At 36.1% G+C, this 25,436-nt stretch overlaps 2 protein-coding genes across 2 annotated transcripts; one reads left to right on the forward strand and one right to left on the reverse strand.

The window, feature by feature from the left end:
- Window positions 1-435: 435 nt before the first annotated feature.
- On the forward strand, window positions 436-2,066 carry LOC136816606 (uncharacterized). The gene has a single exon (XM_067072947.1). It carries the CDS (start codon window positions 456-458, stop codon window positions 2,055-2,057), a length of 1,602 nt encoding a protein of 533 aa, XP_066929048.1. The 5' UTR covers window positions 436-455; the 3' UTR covers window positions 2,058-2,066.
- A 2,953-nt stretch (window positions 2,067-5,019) lies between these two features.
- On the reverse strand, window positions 5,020-25,436 carry LOC136816585 (transcriptional repressor NF-X1-like). The gene is made up of 24 exons (XM_067072921.1): window positions 25,333-25,436; window positions 18,208-20,179; window positions 17,836-17,996; window positions 17,645-17,719; window positions 17,250-17,300; window positions 17,026-17,077; window positions 16,520-16,591; window positions 16,133-16,236; window positions 14,433-14,468; window positions 14,114-14,234; window positions 13,683-13,894; window positions 13,234-13,359; window positions 12,837-13,025; window positions 12,544-12,663; window positions 12,074-12,258; window positions 11,472-11,597; window positions 9,586-9,665; window positions 9,172-9,270; window positions 7,665-7,706; window positions 7,283-7,375; window positions 7,064-7,130; window positions 6,583-6,728; window positions 6,082-6,213; window positions 5,020-5,678 (listed from the first exon to the last, which is right to left on the reverse strand). Exons 2-24 carry the CDS (start codon window positions 20,172-20,174, stop codon window positions 5,579-5,581), a joined length of 4,356 nt encoding a protein of 1,451 aa, XP_066929022.1. The 5' UTR covers window positions 20,175-20,179; window positions 25,333-25,436; the 3' UTR covers window positions 5,020-5,578.

Here is a 25,436-nt window from a genome sequence, read left to right on the forward strand (position 1 = left end):
ACGCAAGATTATTTTCAATGACAATTCAATGATCTTTAAAATCAAGAAATGTTTTTGGAGGGAGTAGGGTAAGCTCAGTCGGTAAAACATTACATTCAACTGGTGGTCAAGTTGGTCCCCAATCAAAGCCAGTGGATAGCTTAGTTTGGTAGCTTGGGTAATCTAGGTGGTCCATGAGATAAGGGTACCGAATTGGTATCAAAAGTAAGAAAAGTACGCAAGGATAGCTATTGGAGAGTCAGAAAAATGATGGTGACACTTTTCTAAGTGTCTGTACCAAGACTTATGACCCTCCAAAGAAGGGGCAGTGTGGCATTGAGGGTGGATCCTTCTCTCGCTATCAAATTACTTTCAGCTATTTTCAGTATCTATTAGGCTAAACTGTACTGACTGTACATAATGTTAACATTTTCCTTTTCTCATCTAGACAGATAGAAGTTTAAACCATCAAAAGAATGCCTACAGCAGCTATCAAACCACAGGCTAATTTCTACCCCCTTTCAAAAGTGGTCAAAGATTTCAATCTGCCTTTAACCGTCCAAGTGATTCCAACAAAATCTGTCCAAGAATTCTCTTCAAACAAGCATCACAAAGTGACGTTACTATGCCAACAAGTGACGTCAAATGACGTCAACATTAAAGAACAAAACGACGTCCAATCTACGATAAGTATGACTGATGACGAGATTCGAATAAAACTGTTGGACAATAGTAAGACTTATCGCACTATCGATGACGTCATAAAATGTCGAAAATCTGACGAGTTAGAGTACGTAGCTGTAATGTCGAAGTGTGTTTACGAGGATAATGTACTCGATATCGGCGATATTTTATTTTTACGACCTGCGTCGAAACGACTGTCTTTAGTACAGCGTAATCGAAAGCAATTAAATTGCACGGTTTTACCCGATAATCGGAAAATTGTTCTTCCGGACACATTACAAATCGAACTACGTAAATGTGTCGATTATAACGAAAAGCGGGAGAGCCCGATCTCCGAGATTGTTTATTCACGAGAACTACCTTGCTTAGGTATGTTCGGATATTCAGCCGGCTTCAGTTCGATAGGAAGCTCGTTGTCTAATCAGACAGTCTTAATAAAAGGCCAATCAGTGGAGAATGTTGTTATTGGTTGTTTTAAAGATCCAATAAAAGGTTTGCAGATTCACGTTTTCCCAACAGATTCGTTGATGGATTTAGAGATATTGCATGGTGAACATCCCGTGGTTGAATTTACCAAAGATGAATTGATACTAATCTGCGAACGTGTTAAAGAGAAAGTTGACGGTAATGGACACACTCACCACAAATTTTTGATAGAAGAAATGGATCTTTATGATTACACTGACCTCCTTGAAGAGAGAGAAGACTTTTATGAGAACTGTGGTTTTGTTACAAACAATGAAAATTATGAAAGTTCGGTCTATTCTGAATTGAACGATTCGAACGACTATCCAGTAACATTGTTCAATGACAGTAGTGATCAAATGTTGTTATCTGGTGAATTTAGTGATTTACCAGTAGATCAGAACCATGTCGATGTTTCGTCTCACGGTTATGTGAATGTCCATAAAGGCAGCCAATGTCAAAATCCGAAAGCCGACTTGTATGACCAGCAATATCCGTCGGAAAACGACGATATAGACTCACAAGGGTACGTAAATGTTCCAAAGAAAAACAAAGATAATTATGAACAAGATTCGATGAAAGAGATACCAAGTGTTGAATCGGTTTCACATTCTATTAAGCAATTCTCTTTAATGGACCAAGAGGAATGCATTTCTCAGAGATATACCAACGTTACCGAGAAGAACCAAGAGACGAACCTGAAAGATTCATCGGTTGTAAAATCGCCAGACAATAGTAAACCTCCAGTGCCGACAAAACGTAATTCGCAGAATCGAATGTCACACGGTTATGTCAATGTTACAAAAAGTCACCATTCAAAGGCTGGTGATTCTATTATGAGGGCAACAAATAAACCATTGAATGGAGCAATAGATCCAGATGGAGAAAGCGTACCACCAGCGTTACCAATCAAAACGAAATCTTATTAAGTGAAAAACACGCACTCCAATGAAACCAGAGATTAGCTACACGATCAATCGAATCAAGTCTAAGATTCAATATTTATTCGGATTATCACTGCAATCAAATTCAATGTTGAATATATAGCTATTGAGAAAACATAACATGTTAAAAAAGAGTTAATACTTTACAAAACGTATAATTCGAAAAATCATAGTGTGATTATATTTCATTAATGGATGAAAAAAGAGGCATCGGGGGAAGAAGCTTTGCAATTGAGAAAAACTTTTTTTTAACGAGATTTGACCCATTTTATTTAGTTTGTTGGACATATAATGGGCTCTTCCAGAAAAAAATTGTACATGGGGGGTGGAGGATATAACAATTTTTAGTGATTTAACCCCCGAACAGGGTGACTTTTGGCCCCTCGGACAATAGGTTTTACCCCCGGACAAGCATTTGCTGACCCCCCGGACACCCCAAATTACCCCCCGGACAGAGCAAATTTACCCCCCGGACAAGGCAAATTCTGATGATTTTTTGCTACCCCCCCCCCCGGACAAAATATCCTCCACCCCCCATTTACAATTTTTCTGGAAGAGCCCAATTTCGAAAGAACAAAAACACTGGAAGGGATCAAATTCTTACAAAGGGAATGTAGGAAATGAACAAACACAGAACATGTAACATTTTTTCATGTAAATATTTTTCGTATTTATAATAGAACTTTTTCTTTTAAAATTTTTGATCTGTCAGTTAGTCATCATAGATCCTTTTCTTTTGCAAGTCAAGATTTCGCATCTCACCCGGTAGAAGCGCACCTATTTCTTTCTAATTTGTGAACTAAATGATCAACAACGATGGATAGAAAAAGTTTGAAAACATATTTTTATAAAGAAATCGGTGCATTTAGAGCAAAAGAGCGCGAAAACATTAATAAAATCAATGGTCACTGTTTCGTAGTCAAGTGTTTATTAAACTTTTACTTCTGATAATCGCCATGGAGAGCTTAACCATACTAACTTGGTTACTTCTGTTGATGTTTGCTCCACATAAAATCACACAGTGTTACCGATTGAAAGCGCGCGCAAGTGGAGACCGGCCTTAACAAGTTGAGGGCTTTGCTTGGCTACAGCAACCACAATCAAAAACCCATATCGACGCTTACTAGCAAAAATACGGGGAGAGCAATGATTAGCAATGATGTAACCAAGAGATCACGAATCTTATGACTTGCATATTGTAAAGGGCTATAATAAATATCTATATCTACTTATCCATAACAAAAACCTCTCAATAAAAATACTCTTGAAAAAATCTAATAACAGAGCATATTATCATCGTAATATAATAATAATGTTATTTCATCTCCCAACATGTTTAAGGTATTTTTCCCAGAAAAAAAAACGCTTTAGTGAACGTTCGAAAGATAACTCAATATGTTGAAGAAGAAATAGGTTCGAAGCCTAAGAAAATTGAATGATAAAATTTATTGCCTGAAAATGTCAGTGACCTATCTTTGACCGTAGAACTTCACTGAGCTGTTATTTATTGTTTTTCTGGGAAGTCCTAAATTCCAAGAGCTCTCTGTCAAAAGTTACAGAGTTAGACAAAGATTTCAATTTTTGGTTTGAGTGAGTAATCAAGTGATACAAATCAAATGATCAGACAATAGAAACAAATTATCATTGAAATGTAACAGATGCTGCCTTAAGGGTACAAACAAGGCACCACGCTATTTATCTGATAAAAAGGACCTTACAGAGAGGCAGAGAGACTCTTAGAAAACATGTTTGAAATCGGAGAGAAAAATTCACCTTTTACAAAAGGACAACACAACATATTATCATCATGTGATTGAATATCAATGCAAAAACATTATTCTGAAGATGACCTTACTGCGCACTAAACTGTCCATTAAAACCAACAAGCAGAAATAGCTATGAATGACCAGAAATAAAATTTCAGTTTTCAAGATTTTCAGTTTCTGAGTGTTGAATTGCTTTAAACTGTATTTATTAAAATATGGGTAGGTGATAATAATAGACCGTTTTTGTGGCAATATCATATTTACTGCAATAAAATGATGGTATGGATGCTAACAGCAATTAAAAACAACCGTCAAAATAAGAAAATTGTGAAAATACTAATCACCGCTAATAAGGAGAACTAAAAAATTCTGCTAATCCGCTAAATGCTGGTTAACATAAATTCCCTCGGGGCAGCCACTTAACAGAGTAATAGAACAATCAAGGGAAAAATAAAAAGCGTGGTCCTCGAAATAGCATCAAAAATACTCATTAGATTTAAAGTACCATCAACTGCAGTCAAATGAGAATGAAGATCATCTTCAGAAGAGGATAAGTATTCAAAAAATTTCACACACCCTGGGTGGTGGTTGTGGTATAAAGACAAAAAGTCTATGTAAGATGGACCAATATAAATACAAAAATTACATATTTATTCTTCAAAGGTATAATAGACAGAAAGAAACAACTAAATCGAGCAAAATCGCCAGAGCCTTTAAAAAGATGTGGAAAAAGTTGTCCAGGAAAATTAATTTCAATTTCTGATTTTGATAATTTATCAAATTATTTTTCAAATTTTTACTTGTTGAAATTTAATCGAGCGGTTTAAAAACATGACTTTCAAAGAATGAGATTTTCTGGAATGCATTTTTAAAGTTAAAGGAATTAAACTCCACATTTCAGAAAGGGCAGCCAGCTTTGGCAAATAATGCTCTCAATTTGGGAAAAAAATATCTTGATTAAAAATATCGACAAACACGCAAAAGTTATGATCAGTTGACGTGAACAGTGACTTCACTATAATTTGGTAAATTATAACTATTACTTTGAAGTAAGAGATAGCAAAAGTAACTCAACGCAGAAATATCATGAAAGAAATCTAGTCAAATCACATGAAAATGCGACGGACCTGAGCAAGTAAGCAATGAGCTTCATGCGCAAACAAAAGCAGTTTTCTACGACTCTTTAGTTACGCAAAAATGTTTTTAAAAAAGGTTGTGTATAGTTTGTGTCACTGTTCTAACTATGATATCATAAAATCTTTAAAGAGAAAGAATGGAACTTAAAAAAAAAGTTATCAATAAATGTATCCTAATAAAAATATCCTAAAAATATAATCATGCAAATCTTTCTGCTATTGTAAGCCTCGAAAACCAGTGGTCAGAATTTTTCAAGGTCTTTAATATGTTGGTGTAAAGGCAAACTATAGATTGTTATTCACTGGCAGAAACTTTCAAAGAGAGTCTGCAAACATGAACGGACATAATCATGAAAAAGATGACCATTAAGCAGATTTCAAACGAAGTTGAAATTCAAGTAAATCATCAGCAAGGCAACAAATAAGCTTTAGAACAACTAATAAAGTGACAATATGAATAGCAAATTCATCGCAAATAGCTATGAAAACTTTTTGTGAAACAATAAAAAAAACAAGCATAGTAATGAATCAAGGAAACAGCAGGCAAAATAACAATATTCCATACCCCATCATGGTTTGGATTTGCGAGGAGAGACCAACTCATTCAGTGTTGGTAGTCATCATCAAAATAGTTGACTCGCTTGCCCGCATCTCCTTCACCACCAGATGGTTGCTGCCTCAAGATGGACTTCAATGTGTTCTTACTAGCAGAAGAAATAATCAGAAACAAAGATTTGAAAAGGATTTCACGTTTTTAAAAGACGTCTTGGAGACCTATTGATAGAGAGTCAAACAAAGTACTGAGCCATGGCGTTCTAAATTTGAAGACCCTGCAAACGAGGCCAACCACTCCATTTTGGGTTGTAGGTGCTAGAAAGCGATTGAATATGTCATTTTAGAAGAGTTAGTTCATCTTATAATCCTAGTGGCACATTTGAGATTAAAAAAGTATCACAGCTCGACAAATTTAGAACGCCATGTACCGAACGGCTATTGGACAACCAATAGAAAGTCTAGGTAAAGAAGAGGATGGTGCAGAAGTAGTAAGGTATCAAAATCACGCCGATCTCTTTCAAAGATAACAAAAAATAGTAGAAAGCGTCTTACTCTCCATATTGTTGAGTTTGTGTGTCGGCAACTGCCGCAGCAGCACCACGCCCATTCAATGAAGATGGGATGAGATTCTTCACTTCGTGTTCCACCACGTCTGCAAGCTTAATTTGTGGCATGTATGACTCTCTGTTGTGGAGATAAAATGAGATTTTCAAAACGTGTCTTTTTCATTTTGTTTTGAAAAATGAAAATGACTAGAAGCTTATACCTTCAAAAGAGGAAACTTCAACAACTGCAGTAATATTTTTCCATAAAAATACCATTTTTAGACTCTCTCAACTCGAACCTCTATGACATATGTCATTAACTCGAACAAGCTTTCTCGTCCCTTCAGTTAAAATGCCTTATAAACCTTACTCAATAACTCGAAATTTCCTTAGCTCGAACTACTTTTTTGCCCGCGCAGGTTCGAGTTATGGAGACTGTACTGTACATGGTTTACAACAAAGGTTTCTAGAACAAAGATCCTATAAATCAGAAGTAAGATGAGCTTACTTGTAGGCGACAACGACAGTGCTTCTTTTTGGTTCTTGATCGACACTGTATGTTTTGAAGCCATAGCACTCTGCTAACTCGTGGATGATCTTGCGTTGCGCCACGTTCATAGGCTGGAAGTTGTGCGCCACTTGTTGTTGACCAGTCTGAAAGGATAATGAAAATTGCAAAAAAATTTCTGTTGCCCTATCTGCTTCATTGCCTCCCTCTATTAATTGTAGTGACTACTTCACGGTTCTGCAGTGACTAGTTTACTACCCTATTGTGTTTTATATAATTGTCACCATCTAATTTTTTTCTTCTTGAAAAAAAGCTTCATATTCCAACGTTCCCTTTAGCAATTCCTTAACCCTGAGTACTACAGCATGGTTTCAATTTCTTGAAATTAAAATTAAGTCAAGTTGATTGGGGTAGAGGTCTGTACGATTCAAGTAAAAGTTATATGATATTTCTAAATGAGGCGGATGTGAAGTTAAAATACCTTGTTGATGGCATCAGAAAGATTCTCAAAGATGGTTTCCAATTGCTTGATAAACGGTAAACGTAGTCTGGGACGGTAAAGATAAAAGTTGTTATTTATCAGGTGGAAATAGAACCAGGAGAACTGTGAAATCCACTGAAGCAAGTATCAAAGACTTCCTCAAACATGCAGCAAGACAAAAAAAATATAAAGAAAGCTGAGAAAATGACGATTAGATACCTAGCTTCTTGTTTGAGAGAATCAGAGTAGATGGTGCATTGTTGGAATTGTCTTGATTCTGCACCTTCGATACCCAATGCTTCGACGAAACGCCTAAATAAAGAAATAATGCAATTCATAGGATATATACAAAGATACAAACATGTCTCATTTGTGACATCCTCGTGATATTACCTAATGACTATTTGTTTAACATTGAGCTAGTGCAGTGGTATTCTAGATCAGTCAAGTGGTTACGTGGCAACGTTAGATCAATATGTATACTGCTGATTTACTAGAGCTGAAATTCCAAAATATAAATCAACGCTCTGTTTCGCATATGCTATTCAGGCCATCAAAATACTTTTACTATACAAAGCTGATGGAAAAGGTGACAACTTACTTGTTTCGTTCAAGGCGAGAGCATTCCTCGTCACAATCCAAGCTGAAATAAAAAGAATTGAATTATTATACAGTTGGCGCTCGCTCGCTCCATTTCTAAGGAAAATAGGATTTTCATTGAATAAGGGAGTGTATGTGTACCGAATAGTAGAGTGTCGCTTACGAGAATTTCAAGTTTATGGTAATTTTTAATAAGTAATTCTTTTACAATCTTTTACAGTGCTCGATACATAAGTAGAGCGATGTCAGTCAGGAAGAAAAGCAGAGTTGCCTGTAGATTGTCACAAAAAGTGGCATGAAATTGCCAGTAGCAGAATAAGAAAAGTGTCTCTTCTTCCTGACTGGTAATTTTTAATATCATCAAATAATAGAGCGTATCGAATGGAGCGTCAACAGTATTTTTGCGAGTACTCATGGTGGGTTAAATCAAATCCGGATATCAAACCTTTATCGCTTATCATTAATCTACTAATTCCATGGCTGGAACCCCCCCCCCTGGCCTGAGGGGGGGGCTAAAAGGTCGAACAGCAATTGGTACCTGATTTTGGCCTGTGGCTAGGGGGGACTAACCATGTTAGGGGTCACCTAAATTTTTTCAGATGGACCTGTCTGGGGGCTAGATTCTATGTTAAGTGACTTTTTTCTGGACTTGCTTTTCATCATAAGCAGCTTACCAGACCATAGGTTGGCACTTTCTCATCTTATATTTTAATGGGCAGAAAAACAGAAAAACACCATTACCACAGCTGTGGACGGCAGGGTTTTTTGGGATTTTTTTTACTTGGTTAAATCTTGAGAAATTTGAAAAAGGTTTCGGATTTTCCTCATTATTTAGTCATATGTAATTGGAAAATCCATAAAATTTGCTCTATTTTCTTGCCAAGTTTCAGAAAATCCAAGATTTTCCCGTAAAAAATCTTGAATGTTACGGAAATCCTGAAGTTTTTCAAAAGTAAATTGTTACGAAAAATCCATGTCGTTCACAGGGGGGTAACGGACTATAACTTGAACCGCCCAATCTAAGCAATGCTCAAAAACTGAAAATTTGGTATCTAATATATTACCTGTAAAAATTCTTTAATTCTGTTGCATTACTTAGATAAAAAATCTGTCTGGCAAGGGATTTGCACCCTGACTTACAAAACCTTGATAATCTGGCATGAACCTTCAGTACTTATAGCTTATTTCCTATTTCTTAGGGCATTTATTCTATTTAGCAATAAGCTAAACTAACTATTGTATTTGTTTGATTGTTTGAATGAAAAGGATTTTCGAAAAAATTTGACGTGTCATTGGCTTAGGGGTCACCTAAAATATTTGGCAACCAGGGGTTACCTAAATCTTAGGGGTCAGCTGAATTCTTAGGGGGCACCTAAAACCTACTGCCAAGCCATGAATTCATTCCTTTGTTTTAGTTCCATTGCGCCAGTCTTTTATTAGTGGGCATTGACGAAAAAGATGACAAAGTCTTTGGGTGGGTATAAAATTGAAAGGTATGACGCACTTACAACTTAGGACGTTTTTCTGGGTTAGTCAGTTTAGATATGTCGATGGATTGTCCTGATTGCAAATTTTGTAATTGCATTGTGAGAATCTCTGCGTTGAAACTAAAAGAAAATTTTGGTTAACGTTATATGAAAGAGAAGAATTTCGGGGAAAAAGCGATTCAGCACAGCGGGTACTTGGAATATCATATCGGCTGTCGTAAATAACATGAAGACTGAAATCCACGTTTCCAATAGAAATAGAAAATGTTCGACTAAATTTCAGATCAAAAAATTTTACAAAGCCAATTTTTAAACGCGGAGTAAGCAAATCTTATCAGGGCCAAAATTTTTGTCACTTAAAAAAATCCCTACCAATTCCCCTTTTAAGGTACACGAATTTCACAAAGTTTGGAAAGAAGTAGTTAAATCGGCTACCTTTGATAGGCAGATTGAAGGTTACCAGCCATGCATAAGGCTTGAGCACTCTTTCTTCTGCATCGGCAGTGAATTGTCACCTAAAGATAATTGAAGTAAATTGATCCATAGTCGAACGCAAGCACCGCGGGCCTAATTGTAGCAGAAACGAAAAATTCGTGCCAGGCCACAAAAATAAAAATTTAAAAGAATGAAATCACACCCAGATTTTCGCATAAGAAAAAAGTTTCGAATTTAAAAGAAAAGGTTCGAGGCAAGTTTTTGTTTGTTTTGGATGAATTAACTAATAACAAGCTAGATGCTGAATGGACCTACCTGATGATGAAAGTTGGATAGCAATGCGAGGAGAAAAAAATCAGTCAAAAAATATAGCGTTTAGCGAAAATGCATAACGCAATAAATTCATCATTGATGGTGAACATTGTTATCAATAATGTTTTTGTGTGAAAAAACATAGAAATACAAGGAAAAAATCTAATGAAAATCTGCAAAAACAGCGATTTCCGGCATTTTCAACCGAAGAAAAAAATTTCTCAAAAATCGAGCTCAGCCATGTTTTGAGCATTGCGAATACGCATCTTTCTGCAAACCAGAAAAAACTTTTGATGAAAATTCGAGAAAATGTAAAAAAAACCGGTTTATCCGCCATATTTCCGGAATTTTCAGCCGGAAAAAAATGTTTTTCTAAAATCGGGATCCGTCACAATTTAGGTATTGTCATATTGCATCAGTGTGCAAAATTCCATAAAAAATATAAAGTACAGCTCGAGAAATTAAAGAAATACTGTCTTTACGGCAAAAATAGGTTGTTCCGGCGATTTTTAGAAAGTTCCGGCTTCAAAAATCAGTTTTATTGACAATTGAACCATGCTGATCGTGGACATTGCTAGTAATAATGTTTTTGTGTGAAAAAACAACCAATTGTAAGGAAAAAGTCCAATGAAAATCCAGAAAACGGCGATTTCCGGCATATTTACGGCATTTTCGGCCGGAAAAAAAATGTCCTCAAAAATCAAACTCGGCCATGTTTTGATCAATATTAATACGCATCTTTGAGCAAAAAATCAGAAAAAACTAATGAGAAAATCTCGAGAAAATGCCAAAAAAAACAGTTTTTCCGGCATATTTCCGGCATTTTCGGCAGGAAAAAAATGTTTTTCGAAAATCGGGCTCCGTCACTTTTTCGGTATTGTCATTTTACATCAGTGTGCAAAATTTCATTAAAAAAAAAGTACAGCTCGAGAAATTCAAGAAATACCGTTTTTCCGGCGAAAATCAGCTGTTCCGGCGATTTTTAGAAAGTTCCGGCTTCAAAAATCAGTTTCATTGACAATTGAACCATGCTTGATCGTGGACATTGCTATTAATAATGTTTTTGTGTGAAAAAACAACCAATTATAAGGAAAAAGTCAGTTGAAAATCTGCAAAAACGGCGATTTCCGGCATAGTTCCGGCATTTTCGACCGGAAAAGAATTTTTCTCAAAAATCGGACTCTGTCATGTTTTGGGCATTGCTAATACGCATCTTGGTGCAAAATATCTGAAAAAACTAAGGTTGAAATCTCGAGAAAATGCCAAAAAACTGGTTTTTCCGGCATTTTCGGCCGGAAATGATTTTTTTTTCGAAAATCGGGCTCCGTCACATTTTGGGCATTACCATTTTGCATCATTGTGCCAAAAATCAGAAAAAACTAATGAGCCAATCTCGAGAAAAACTGGTAACAGACGGACGAACGGACAGACGGACGGACGGACAAAGGTTAATTTATAGGACCTCCAGGTAGGTCCAATAACAAATAATACTTTAAATGGTAATGAAATGTGACTCAGCTCTAAAATCGTTAGAGAAGACAGATTAAACAAAAGGTGAATCTTATAGATCGTACTTGAACTTTGCAGGTAGTATCAGGACAAATTCCTTTATGACATTCAGCATTGCAAGGGTGACCACAGTCAGGACGGATGTTGGTACACTTCTGCATACAAACTTCATTCTCCGTCAAACATTCTCCCTGTAACAGCAGAAATAAGCACGTGGTCACAGTAACTTTCGAGTTCGACACTAAGCGTATTCATGTAATTCACCATTGCAAAGTCTTCCGCGAACCCAACAGCTGATTGGTTGCAAGAGACGTGTTGACTGGTTTTACGTCGCTTGCAACCAATCAGCTGTTGGAAGAAAATGTCAGAAGACATTGCAATAGCGCATATCATGAATTATAGCTTCTCATTTTTTATCTCTTCGTCTTTAATATACATTTACCTGAAAACTTTAAAATGCCGTTTTCTGTTATCCATATCATAATACCACAGAGAACCAGAAACATATAAATAACAAGCCTTACCAATAATAATCATACTAGATGAATTCATTCAAAAATCCATCTAAAAATAAAATGTTGAGGATCTTTTTTCTCACCAACAAAAGACCTGCAAAGATTAACATTGTCGTGCAAATGTGGTTAATTTCGTAGAAAGAGATTCCTACCTTGTGGCAAACTTTCTTGCACTTGTGCATCTCACAGTTACTTGGTTTACCACACTTCTGACCACAAGAGACATCTTGCTGATGACAAGGGACGTTTTTCCACAACTTATGTCCTCCCATGCATGTCTTGGTCATCAAAACAGCGCACGGTGCACACTTGTCGTCACTGTGGCACGGATGGAGAGCTGTTGAGAATAAATCAAAAGTTAGACAGCGATCTTACTGTGGCAAACTTTACAGAGTCCAATAGTCGAAGGATTTAATAAAAGTATATCAATTGTTTTCACAGCGTCTATGACCAGCCCTCATTCGCCTATCTGACAGCCAAACCAAACAGAACATATAAGCTACGACGAACGCTTGGTTTGTAGTGGCCATATTTTTTTACTTGAATGGTTTGACCGAATCGTTCACAGAAGATGAAAAAAAGACTTCAATACATAAAGCATAAGGCCATCTATAAAGCTTACCGGCATGACCACATGGGTGTGGTCTTGAGCAAGGTTGATCGCATTCAGGGGGTTTAGCACCACACGGAATGGGTGGGTATTGGACTGTTGCACCGCAGTGACAAGACAACTCGTCGAAACCTGAAGCAGAAAATGAAAAAATTGGTTACAATATTGATTTGATAGTAAAAGCATTCAACAGGAATGAAATCATTTTATTTCTCCAAAAATTAAATAGATATTGTACCCTAAACATAGCACTACTACGATTGAATTCCTTTTACCCTAGATAAATTGAATAATCAATCTCTTACTAGCTCTCCAGCAGCTTGGGCAAAAACCAGCATGGCAGACTTCATCACATTTGTGCTGGCCACAAGACAACTTCTTTCCACAAATGATATTACAGTTGTGGTCTTTGTCAACACAACACTTTTGATTGCACTTGTGGCGTCCGCATCTTCTCTTCTTAGTGCACTTTCGTTCGCATAGCAATTCCTCACCTAAGTATAATCGGATGGAAAATGGTGGTATTCTTTTAATATTCACTCAATCTATAGGGTTTTAAAAAGCAAGCAAAAGGTATTGTTCCTTCCAGCAATGCAATTTCATTATTGTTCCGTAGAAAATAAATTTTGTTTTAAAACTCTGTGTGCAAAACCCTGAAGGGCAAACAATGTAGTGTTAGGTTGATAAATAAAAAGGTTTTACCAGGTTTTAAGTCTTTACAGTGCATCTGCTTCTTGGTAGCTTTGCAACGACAGGACACTTCAATCTTTTTGTCACATGGTTTACAAGGACCCTCGTGACACTTCAACATGCAAAGATGGGAAATGCCTACGAAAAGATCGAAAGCAGTAAATTAGGTAAATAAGAAGAATTAAAAGCAATATGATAAATGCAATAAGAACTAGAAGAAATCAAAGCTAGCAAACAGTGTAAGAGAGCTCTAAGTTTAATGAAAACTTAAAAGCGCCATGGCTAATTAACAAAATGTAGAGCTTATCTTTTATTCAACTCTATTCACATAATTCAAATTCATCAAAACCCACTGCTTCTACAAGAGGGAGATGTACAATAGCTGTAATATAAGACAAACAACATAAATACTACATAATAATAAACCCAAAGATTTTTCCAGAATTAAAGTTTTTATGCACCTTTGTTTCCACAGAGCAATTTCTTTCCACAAAAACTGTCACAAGTGGGCACAGGATCCAAACAACTCATTCTGTTTTCGTCACCAAGCAACTCTCCAATGTCAACTTTCTTGCAAGGACAATATTTGACATTCTCAGGAAGCAAAGGGCATTCTTGGCATTCTCCAAGATGGCAAGGATCTTCGCACAAGTGATTTCCACAAGCCAAAACTCTGTTGTAAAACGTAAAATTTTAAAGAGGTTAAATGAAAAATCATTTTGGATGGATCGATCCGGATATTCTGGGACTTTAGGACAAATTACAATTTTCTTCTCAAAGATAATTGTTAGGAACCTAAACAATCAACCAAATAATGAAACAACATGGACAACAGAAATATTCAAGGAGCATGGGCGGGCATATGTCAGGGAAAATAAAGGAGCTTTCTTACTTTCCACAAGGTTCCAAGCATGAGAAGACTTTTTGATATGGTTCTTCAACTTCCGTCTCAACAGAAATTTCTTCACCGGAGCCACAAATGATAATCTTCTTTTGGTTGCCACAAAAACATTCTAAAAGAGAACGAAAACATAATTAGTACAGTCTAGCAGTCAGACAAAATAGGTCTTATCTCTGCTTATCTGGACAGATCTGGAAGAGTTTTTTTGACATAGATTTTGTCTTTTTCAATATCCTTATACACTATCCTGCAAGTAGTGATGTAATGATTTGGGCCAAAGGAAAATTAATTTCAGAAGAATATATTATACCTTGTGGAAGTTTGATTTCACACTTGTTGCAAGGCCCTGTAAAATATAGTAAAATGGCTAGTTAGACAGGGGGGTCAGTGTACTAGAAGGCGGCATGTATGTGTACTACAAGGTATTTTTCAAAACTTGACACCCACCCACCCCTGAAGTACACTATACTACATGGAAAAATCCCAAAACCACCCCATACCCCCTATTTACTATCAGGTAGTACCTGTAAAAAAAACAAAACCACCCCATACCCCCCATTTACTACCGGGTACTACCTGGAAAAAATCAGAAAATCGGGTAAACATTTTTTCTAAAAATCAGGAAATCGGGGAAACTTTTTTTCGGCAAATCGGCAAATCGGAAAACTTTTTTCCAAAAATTGGAAAAACAGGAAAAAAATTTAAAAAAATCCAAAATGCGTGAGAAATCAAACTTTTCAAAAATTGCGTGAGACCATGTGGAAATGCTTTGAGTCTCACACTCAATGCGTGAGAGTTGACACCTTGATGTTCGAATGTTTGAATTAGAATGTTCGAATGTTTACATTGACTCTAAACCTTCATTTTAGTGGGATCTGGTAGGATTTCAATTAATTCAAAAAAGTTTGGAAGAATGATCTTGGACAAACTTGGCTTGATCAATTTATAATAGAACAACTTTACATTTCTATTTTAGCAAATAATTTCTGAGCCTTTTTGTTTCCATACTGTTAATATCGATTTTTGGACCCACACCTCGGGGTTAAAAATTCGATTTTGGAAACACCTCTATTTTGCTACACAGGTAGTAAAAATCAGAATCGATGTTGGACCCAACACCTCTATTTTGGTACACAGGTAGTAAAAATCAAAATCGATTTTGGACCCAACACCTCTTTTTTGGTACACAGGTAGTAAAAATCAGAATCGATGTTGGACCCAACACCCCTATTTTGGTACACAGGTAGTAAAAATCAAAATCAATTTTGGACCCAACACCCCAATTATAGTACACAGGTAGTACATGACAAATTTTTTTCTCAAACACCCACCCACCCCAGGATACATGCCACCTTCTAGTACACTGACCCCCCCCCCCGAGTTAGAAGGTATTTAATTAGAGTATCATGCAGTTATTGAAAGAAATACAAAAAGCAAGCATCACACCTTTTCATCATAAAAAGTCTAATTATATGGTTGATTACATTTAGCTTAGATTTGTAAGGGACGAGCGGGGCGATAAATCCGTAATAACCCCGCTTTTTTGTAATCGCCCTGATGTAAACAAGAATTTCTATTAGTTGAAAAGTATCGTACGATATCTTCAGAGCATTTTGATGGGTTAACAAAATATCGCACAAAATTTTTAAGCAAATCTAGATAAGAGTGTCAATCAAATGTTTTTTATAGTTTCGAAAAAGAACAAAAAAAACGATTGATTATTCTTCAATCAATTCTTTTTTTGACCATATATAATTAACGCGGAATAACATGGTATTCTCGGGCGATTTTGGATTAATAACCCCTCGTTTCATTGCTATTTTGAAATGTTTTCAATGAACCTCGGGGTTATTAATCCCAAATCACCCTCCAAACCATGTTATTACTAGTACAAATAACATTCATTGCTATGTAACTTCATTCAATTTCAGCAAGGCTGTTTTCCCACTGTAATTCTTTGGTCAAGGTCTAAGAATACAATTTTAAAAAGTCTATGAAAAAGCTACATACCTCCATGACATTGTTTATCGCAATGATGCTTTCCACATTCTAATAGTTTGAAGCATTGGTCATCACAAGTGATGGGTTTAGTGTTACCACATCGAACCTTTGTTCTAAAAAGAGGAAATTTGCAAGAATCAAATAAATTTTATTTATTACCTTCCTATTTTAAAAATGCCTTTAGATGTTTTATGTTATTTTTTCTTAAAGGTTTTCATCTTCTCGTCATAGAGTGCTCAAGAAAATGATATTACAGTATTATAATTATAGTTGGCTAAGATTTTGATTTCAAATTAATTTGTTTTTCCACATAAACATAATAAAAGGGCCTTCGTGAGAACTAGGACTATCTTATCCATCTTATTATTATAGGATTGTGTGACATTATTTACTTACGATTTTTTACCACAGTAACAATATTTTGTAACCATGACTGGGCACGATGGGCAAGGTCCTGGATGACACAATCTGAAATACAAAAAAAAAACATTGAATAAAACATTGAATAATTTTTAGCAATAACCAGCAATAACCCCATTTAATCTCATACCTAGTGAACAGAAGCAACTTTGACGACAGAAGCTTTTATCTGATTTGGGAAGATTTTTAGCTAAATTAGATTCCCACTAAATACAACTTAGTTTGTAAATTTCCCAGAGTTAGTTTTTTCAGACCTTATAGATAGGATTTTCTTGACAATTTTTTATCAAAAATAAAAAATAATATCATGAAACCTTCAAATCAAAAAAAGTATAAATCTTTCTCCCCTGGCTCCCTTTTTATAATAAGGACAAGACAAAGATGACTAATCAGGACTGATCAATGATCAAGTTCAAACATCATCATTCTAGTTTTGTTTCTTCCAGAATAGAATACTATAGAATACATTGTTCTCAACTTACTCATTACAGTTATGGTCACAGGTTCTCTTCTTCTTACAGACTTCACCGCAACCTTTAGAAAACAGACAAAATATTAAAAACACCCACATTAATAACAAAGCAAATGGAAAAAGTCAATCAAATATTATGCTGTTTTTAGAAGAGCTAATGTGTCAACACAAATTTTTTTTTAAATCTCAATATTTTTGGACTGTGGTAATTGCAACAGGTTAATATTGCCTTACTGTGAGGTGTGATTCCATCTCTTGGAGTCCAATCTGGATCTCTCACTTTCCCTAAAAAAAAAAAGATTAAAAGTTTTCAGCACAATTTCTAACAACTACAATAAAGATTCTACTTAATCCACTTTCTGAATTGAAAGTAGCTCATAAGCCTGCATAAGCTCATAATAATGATTATTTTCTGCAATTTTTTTCTAGTTCCTAGATTTTGGCTTTATAATAATGAACTTTGTGTTATTATATTCAAATTGTTCTTACAAAAAGGTGCGAATGTTGTTCAAAAAAGAAGAGGGCTAAGATAAATGGCCATCTAGCAATAAGAATTGAACAATATTTCAATTTTAAGAGTTGCACCCATCGAATACCAAATTATATTTATTCAAAATCAAATTACATACCACAAAAGCAGTAGTATTTATTTGGAGGTCTAGTTGAGATATTTTGACACCCAGGGCATCGCCATCCATTTTGTCCTGTAATAAAAGAAGAAGTAGTTAAAATTAATTTTTTATATAACTACTGTTCTAAAAGCTTGTCGTCAGATAAGAAAAATCAACAGAAAGTAAGAGTCGTGATTAATTTAACTAACCTTTCACAGAAGCAGCTTCTGATTTAGCCCACTTTCGGATACAGTGCAAATGAAAAATGTGAAAACAGCTTCCACAACTCCAAACTGCATTATTGAATTTGACAGACTCACAGCAAACCATGCATTCATATGTCCCATCAATCAGCTCTTTGACCAGAGATCTAAAACAATAAAGTAATTTATAATTTATGTCAATTATCCTAGTCCAGGAGGTTTAAGATACAAGACAGCAAAACTTGTTTGTATTTGAAATTATTATTATTTCTTCATTTTCAATCTCAATTATCAGTGTCTTTTCAGTCAATTCTTGAATTTAGTCTTGATTTGTTTTATAAAAGATTTTGACCAAGAGATTTCCTAAGTAAAGCTTACCTTGCTTGTTGTGAGTCAACTTTTCCACATTTATTCAACGCTTTTTGTTGCCACTTCTTTGGCTTTTTGGGATCATCAAGAATTTCGTTGATTGCAGATTGATCTATCTCTTGCTGAACATGAAAGACATGTGACCCATTATGAGAGCTACCAGAAGGGAAATAGTTGCTGTATGAATTCAAAACATTGTAGCTGTTCCCCACAGCTGAATTGGCATGAGTTGTTGCTGGGGATCTTCCTTGGAAATGTTGACCAGGTACACCAGTTTGTTGAGAATGGTGTTGTTGTTGCTGCTGTTGTTGTTGTTGAAGAGCATTTTGGTTGATGGATGAATACATATCAAAATTGCGTTGTTGTTGGTGCTGCTGTTGTTGTTGTTGTTGTTGGAAGGCACTGTGGCTAACAGAATGGAAAGAATTTGGGTGGTTTCGGTGGTGTTGTTGTTGCTGTTGCAACTGCTGGTGTTGTTGGAGAGAAGCAGCGGCACCATGCGAGTATGTTGTGTTTGAGGCACTTTGACTTATTTGACTGTGTGGAGTCATTGAAGATTGATGGTAGAAGTTGGTTAAATTTGAAAAATTTGAAGGCATGGATAAGGGCATTTGCATGCCTTGTTGGAGAAATTTGGCATTGTGATTTTGAGATGAATGTCCTGTATGTTGTTGGTGGGCATTCATGTAGCTGGTTAACTCAGCAGCTGTCATGTAAGGATTTGGATTTGGAATTGATGGGGAAACAGTGGCTGGTGTTGGGTATCCTTTCGATGTAGAAGGAGTGTTTGATGTTGTTGAGGCTGGAGCAGAGGATGATGTTGCCGCTTTCTCTGCATTCTTTTTACGGTTGTACTGTACTTCAGGATCAGTATTAAAGAAATTCTTCACAAAATCAAGACTTCTTTTGTGTTCATTCTTATCCTTGGATGCCTGTACTGTGATATGTGGTTTGCTGCTTTTTCCTGCTGTCACTGCTGTTGGTCCTGCATACGTCTGCTGCTTACCCTGATGGGGTAAATTGGGCATCGGATGTGATGGGTAAGGGTTACCTAGAATGCCTTGAGCATTGTTTGGGCCGCGTTGGTTTTGATTGTTGTAATTTTTATTGTAATTTTTCTTTGAAGAATCTTGGTTCCTTTGCTGTTGTTTTGAAGGTTGAGCATCATCTCCTTTGTTTCCTCCTTGCTTAATATTCGCTCCACCTGCTGAGTCTGGTTTTTTGTCTTTCTCTGCACCTGTTTGATCTTTTGATTTTGATTCTCCATGCTGTTGCTTTCCAGAAGATTGAGGTCGTTTGTTGTTTGAAGAGTTAGATCTTCTATCATTTCTATGATCATCATTCCATGATTTCCCTTTTGAATTTGACCGACCACCTCTCTGGTTTCTATTTTGACTTGACTTTGAATCTTTACCAGTTTGATCTTTTTTGCCTCCTTGCTTTCCTTCTCTATCTTGAGCCCCTTTCGAGTCAGATATTTGTTGTTTTTCCATGAACTCTCTAAGCTTTTGGATGCGATCAAAATCTTTAGTGGAGACACCAACAGGTGCTTCTTGCTCTTTGCTTGCTTCTTGCTCTTTGCTTGCTTCCTGGTCTACTTTCTCTGGCTTCTTCTTTTGGTCTTTGGTGACAGGTTTTTTATCCTGAGCTTGAGGTGGATCCCTGGATGATGCTTGTTTCTTGTCTTCAGTTCCCAACTTTTGAGGTGCTGTATCTTTTTTGGTTTCCTTCTCCTTAGCTGGGTCACTTGACTTTTGTTCCTCGCTCTTTGGTGGTTTTGTTTGAGGAGGTTTCAAGATGGTCACTTTCTTCACAGACCCATCAGTTTGTTCTTTACCAGCACTTTCGCTTGTTCCTTCCTCAGACGGTGTTTTCTCTTTCTGGTTACTGCCTCTCATCTGGTTTTTCTTTTGCTGACTTAAAAAGTCAGTTGGTTTGTAAAGAGCTGGTTTATTCCTGTGACCATAAGATGCCATAAGTTCTAAACAAACAAAAAAGGTTTTTTAAAGGAGGTTTCAACACTATTATGCAAACTATTTAGGAGAACTTAAATATATTTTATTCAAGAATAGTCTTAGGACAATATCTATACAAGAAGCGGTAGCTTAGGGACGTCAGCCACACTTAAACCACAGGTTTCCGGTTTCAAATTCATACTCCTTCCAATGTTTTGTTCAGTTTATAGATAGCCTAGCCATGGACCCATTGAAAATCATTGAAAGACTGTCTAAAAGTCAGAGACTACTGTAAATAATGTAAATATTGACTCTATCTATCATGTCGTCTTATTAACCCTTCGAGCATCTTCCTATTTTTTAAACATTTTCGAGCACTTTCTTGAAGTATATACCTTAATTCCATTCATTTTTGCGCGCCTTTTATTTTTCGCGCCTCTAATTTTTGCATCTTTAATTTTTGCGCAGCTCGTAAAATAGAATATTCGTGCATCCTTTAATTTTCGTACATCTTGAAATTTCTGGGATATTTTCTGCGTGTTTTTGACAATTTGAAGTGAGTTTTACTCACTTTCAGTGTGTATTCAAGCTAGATTTTACCTCCCAGAGGCATATTTACCATGAATCAAGGTCTCATTTTATTAAAAGAGCCCTAAGATAAGATTTTTACACTTTCAGAACAATTACTAATTCTCACACCCTCAATTTTCGCGCAGCTAAGTGCGCAAAAAAAAGGCCTATTCTGCGCGAAAATAAAAGGCACGCAAAAATTAATGGAATTAAGGTACCTTTTTTATTCAATTGATCATAACTTTTTATCTAATGAACCGAATTTAATAAATGTGACTCCCCAAGCAATTTGGAGTACACTAATGTCTGATCGGTCTAACAACCGTTCTTCTTTGGCCTCTATTGGATCGGTCTTTTTACCGCTAAGGCCACTCAAATATCGAAAGAGGCCAATGCATGGCCAATCATGAAAAGCGGCCATAGTGAAGAGGCTTTGAGGCCACTAAGGGGCCCTAGAGCGGTCCAATGCCCAGTACGCTCCGTCCCGATGGCCGCTATTGATTTTTTACTTACTTACTTTTACTTAGCCTTGTTTTTGAAAATGTAAACATTAAGTTAGTTTCTTGAGTTGCCGTGTGTTGATAACCTATCAATACATAACATAGGCCTATCGATGGACTTTTATCTATAAGAATTTAATGATCCCAAATAAGCAATTGAAAATTTGCGATAGGAGCTTTATCTATAAAAATTTAGCAATAAATGATCCATGAAACAAGTCATTGCAGTGCAATTTAGCGATAGAAACTAATTGATAACGATAACAAAATTAGCAATAGAAAACTAGCGATAAAACTTTATCGATACAACTTAAAAGTCATTATACTGTTTTAAGTGTCCCAATTTTTACAAATGAAAATGTCTAAAGACATAGTAGGTTGCATGAGTACGTTAACAGACTTTTTAAGAAACAGAACACCCCTGTCTATTTCTATTTCTATCCATTTATTTGCATTTGCCTAAAAAAGCTAACATCGCAAATAGTCATCGCCTCTTAGCCACAACTTTTGTTGAGCATTGTTGTTTTTTTCATAAATTTCACTAGGGTTTCTTATGCATACTTTAATCAACTTGTTTTTCTTCGTAAGTTTTAACAAGAATACTGTAGTCAACAAATGTCAACTCGTTTTCTACATTTCTTTCACAAGCATCCCGCATGCTTAGCTTAATCAACTGAAGCTCGATTGCTTTCTTTGTAATTTTTTATTGCTTTTTAAATTGAAATGAGGGATTTGGAAAATTTTCTATGTTTACAGACCTGCCAACTCTCACGCATTGAGTCTGAGACTCACGCATTTCAACATTGTCTCACGCAATTTTTGAAAAACTTGATTTCTCTCGCAATTTCACGCATTTTTGATTTTTGAAAAATCTTTCTACAATTGTCCTAATTTTGGCAAAAAAAGTATCCCTGATTTCCGGACTTCCGAAAAAATATTTCCCCAATTTTCCTATTAAATCAGAAAACCGGGCTAAGATTTTGGATTTCACTTGGAAATTTTCATCTCATGCAAAATGGACATCTCAAAGTTGGCAGGTCTGTGTTTAGCTTTTTGCACAAACCCCTGTAACTATGGGCAAGCATCCCGTTGCTATAAAGATGTTGGCTTGAAATCAAAGATGAAACCACTAAAAGCGAAAGTAAAATGGGTGGTTCAAGTTATACCGTGAAGTTGGGTAACTTGCATCAGTGGAGGCAAACATGCATAGCCCTCAAATGAATGACCTGTCTGGTCAGTAAAATACAAACTTAATAAATCAAAACAAAAATGGTAGAGTAGAGCTGCGAGCAAAGCTGCGTAGTTCATTTGTTTTGGAATTTTGCTGTTTTGATTGGTCAGTCATTTGAGGGGATGCAAGTTACCCAATCTCACGGTAGTCCGTTACCTCCCTGTGGACGACATGGATTTTCCGTAACAATTTATTTTTGAAAAACTTCAGGATTTCCCTAACATTCAAGATTTTTTGTGGGGAAATCTTGGATTTTCCGATACTTGGCAAGAAAATAGAGCAAATTTTATGGATTTTCCAATACTTGGCAAGAAAATAGAGTAGATTTTATGGATTTTCCGAAACCTTTTTCAAATTTCTCAGGATTTCCAAGTGAAAAAAAATCCAAAAAACCCTGTCGTCCATAGGGAGTTAATGGTTTTTTTCTGGAACTGCCCAATCGGCCCGCACTCCAAATTCTTTAATCTTGATCTATAGACAGTTAATTCTATACTGCCAGTCTGGAAATTGCAGCTTGTGCGCCAGACATCTCTGGCGTAGATTTGAGGTTTGAGATCTGTTGCCTTCAACTTTTAAGTTGGCACAGCTCCCGCGTAACAATTTTCCTCCTTTCCAGAGACTGGCTATACTGCCATGTATAGACCAATTCACTAATGTCATTATGTTTTGGTTTGCCTTGTTTAGTCTAGCAAAGTTGCATTGAAAAACATAATAATGTAGACAAATACCCCAATCTTGCCTCCAATATTTGTCTCTTTTAGCTTTGTTTTCAAGATGAAAATCTAAATGAAAAGTGAGACACAAAAACAAACCATATCTCCAGACGGTGTCAATCGAACGAATGGAACGCTGAATCAGTTGAATGCAATCGAATAATCAGTGTAGCTGGAACCTCGATATTCCAAGATTAGAAAAAGCTACACCTGTTATCTTTTTTCTTTAAAGAATCAACAAGCCATCAACATTGATAAATTCCACACATTTCCTCAGAAACTTTTAAAATCATCTGCCATTATGACTTTCTTGAAGCCGTTCCGAAATGAACCAATCGGGTTATGTATCGGAATTCCTATGGGAGTTCTTTTCCGAAATTTGTAAAATAGCTAAGTCGGCCAAAAAACTTTTCCCGGGGGTTTGAGGAAAAACAGAATTGATATCATTTGTTTTTTATTTAACCAGATATTAAAATTTTTGGGCTCATAAATATACTTAAATAAATAAGTTAATAATATTCAATATACTATTTGTATCTCTTAGAAAATAAACACTTACAGAACGACATTGTTTATCATTTGGAATACCCCCGTATTAGGACCATTCTATTGTGGGCGCAAAATAGGGCGGAAACTAAGTAACACCCTCAGTGCAAGATTGCCGCCTCATCTTTTTTTCGCCCGCGTGAGAAAGCGAGCTAATCATTTTTTTCCCGCGCAAAACTATGTAACACCCTCAGTGCAAGATTGCCGCCTCATCTTTTTTCACCCGCGTGAGAAAGCGAGCTAATAATTTTTTTCTCGCGCGCTCGAGGGAAAAAGGAAAGTGATCGATATTCTTTGAAAGAAAAACGTCAGAAACAAATCCAAAGCAAAGACCAAAAGATGTATTTTGTTGTTGAGAATCGTTCCTATGAAGATGGAAAAATTTTTGCTTTGTGTTTTTTTCGGAACGCTGAAAAACTCTAATTTCGATCTTCCTTTAAGGTAAAGAGGTTGCGAGATTTGGGTTAGCGAGGCAAAAATTGCTAAAAAGCTGGTAAAATTGTAATCCTCAAAAATCGAAGTTCCAGCCTTACTGATAATTGCAATTCGATTTTCGAACCCAATTAAAAATTACCCAGGATTTGTCATTCAATTGCTTTGATTACGTTTGATTACGTTCGATTTCGTTCAATTGTATTCGATTACGTTCGATTGTATTCGATTACGTTCGATTGTATTCGATTACGTTCGATTGTATTCGATTACGTTCGATTGATTCAATTGTATTAGATTTTATTTGCTTTGGTACGGTACTTAAGCGCTCGGCCGCCCACACTAAAAAGGCCACCCACACTAAAAAGCCCTAACGGAGTGATCCAATTTAATTTAATTGCAATCAAACTCATTGAACATAATCGTAATCGAACGAAATTGAAGATTTTAATGGAATGTAATAGACCAATTCACTGTGATGTCATCATCATGTTTTGGTTTGTCTTAAGTTTAGTCTAGCAAAGCTGCATTGAAATACAGACTAATGGAGACAAATGCCCCAATTTTGCCCCCAACTTTTGTCTCTTTTACCTTGGTTCTCAAGCTGAAAATCTTGAACAAAAGTGAGACCAAGCAAGATCACAAAAACAAACCATCCAAAACAAGTGAGAAGTGGTCTATTGACAATCAATTGAACATAGTCAACTATCAATCGAACCAATCTAACCATACTCAAACACAATCGAATATTACCCAGGAATCAGACGTTCGATTGAGATTCGATTATGTTCGACAATCAAATCGCAATTATTCGATCGCGTTCGATTACGTTTGATTGCGATTTTTGTTCAAAGTTATGTTCGATTGACACTGTCTGGATATCTTGAGAATTTTCTCAGATTTTTGAGTTTCAGAACAATTCCATTGCAAATCACTGAAAATCCTTAAAAGCTAAAGACTGGAACTGACTTTAAATTGAGGGATTCTTCCTTGATATAGCTTTCCTTAGACTTAGTTATGCTTTGGGAGGGGTGCAATGCTGGTCGCTCCACAGACAAAGACTGCTGCTAAAAACAAAGATTCACCCTAACTGTCTAGAACAAATTTGTCTGTAAAACTTTTACCTAAGCTTCCCTGAAGTTGCAGACATGATTGAATTATAAAGGCAAAATAGATGAAGCACTTACATTGTCAAAAATCTATGAAAATAGTATTATCATCCTCTCCTCATGAGCACGACCTCGCGACTTCGCCAGTTCGCTACCATTACACCATTAATGCACAACAGTGT

This window comes from Clytia hemisphaerica, unplaced genomic scaffold (genome assembly GCF_902728285.1).
Source record: "Clytia hemisphaerica strain Z4C2 unplaced genomic scaffold, Clytia hemisphaerica genome assembly, whole genome shotgun sequence".
NCBI lineage: Eukaryota > Metazoa > Cnidaria > Hydrozoa > Leptothecata > Clytiidae > Clytia > Clytia hemisphaerica.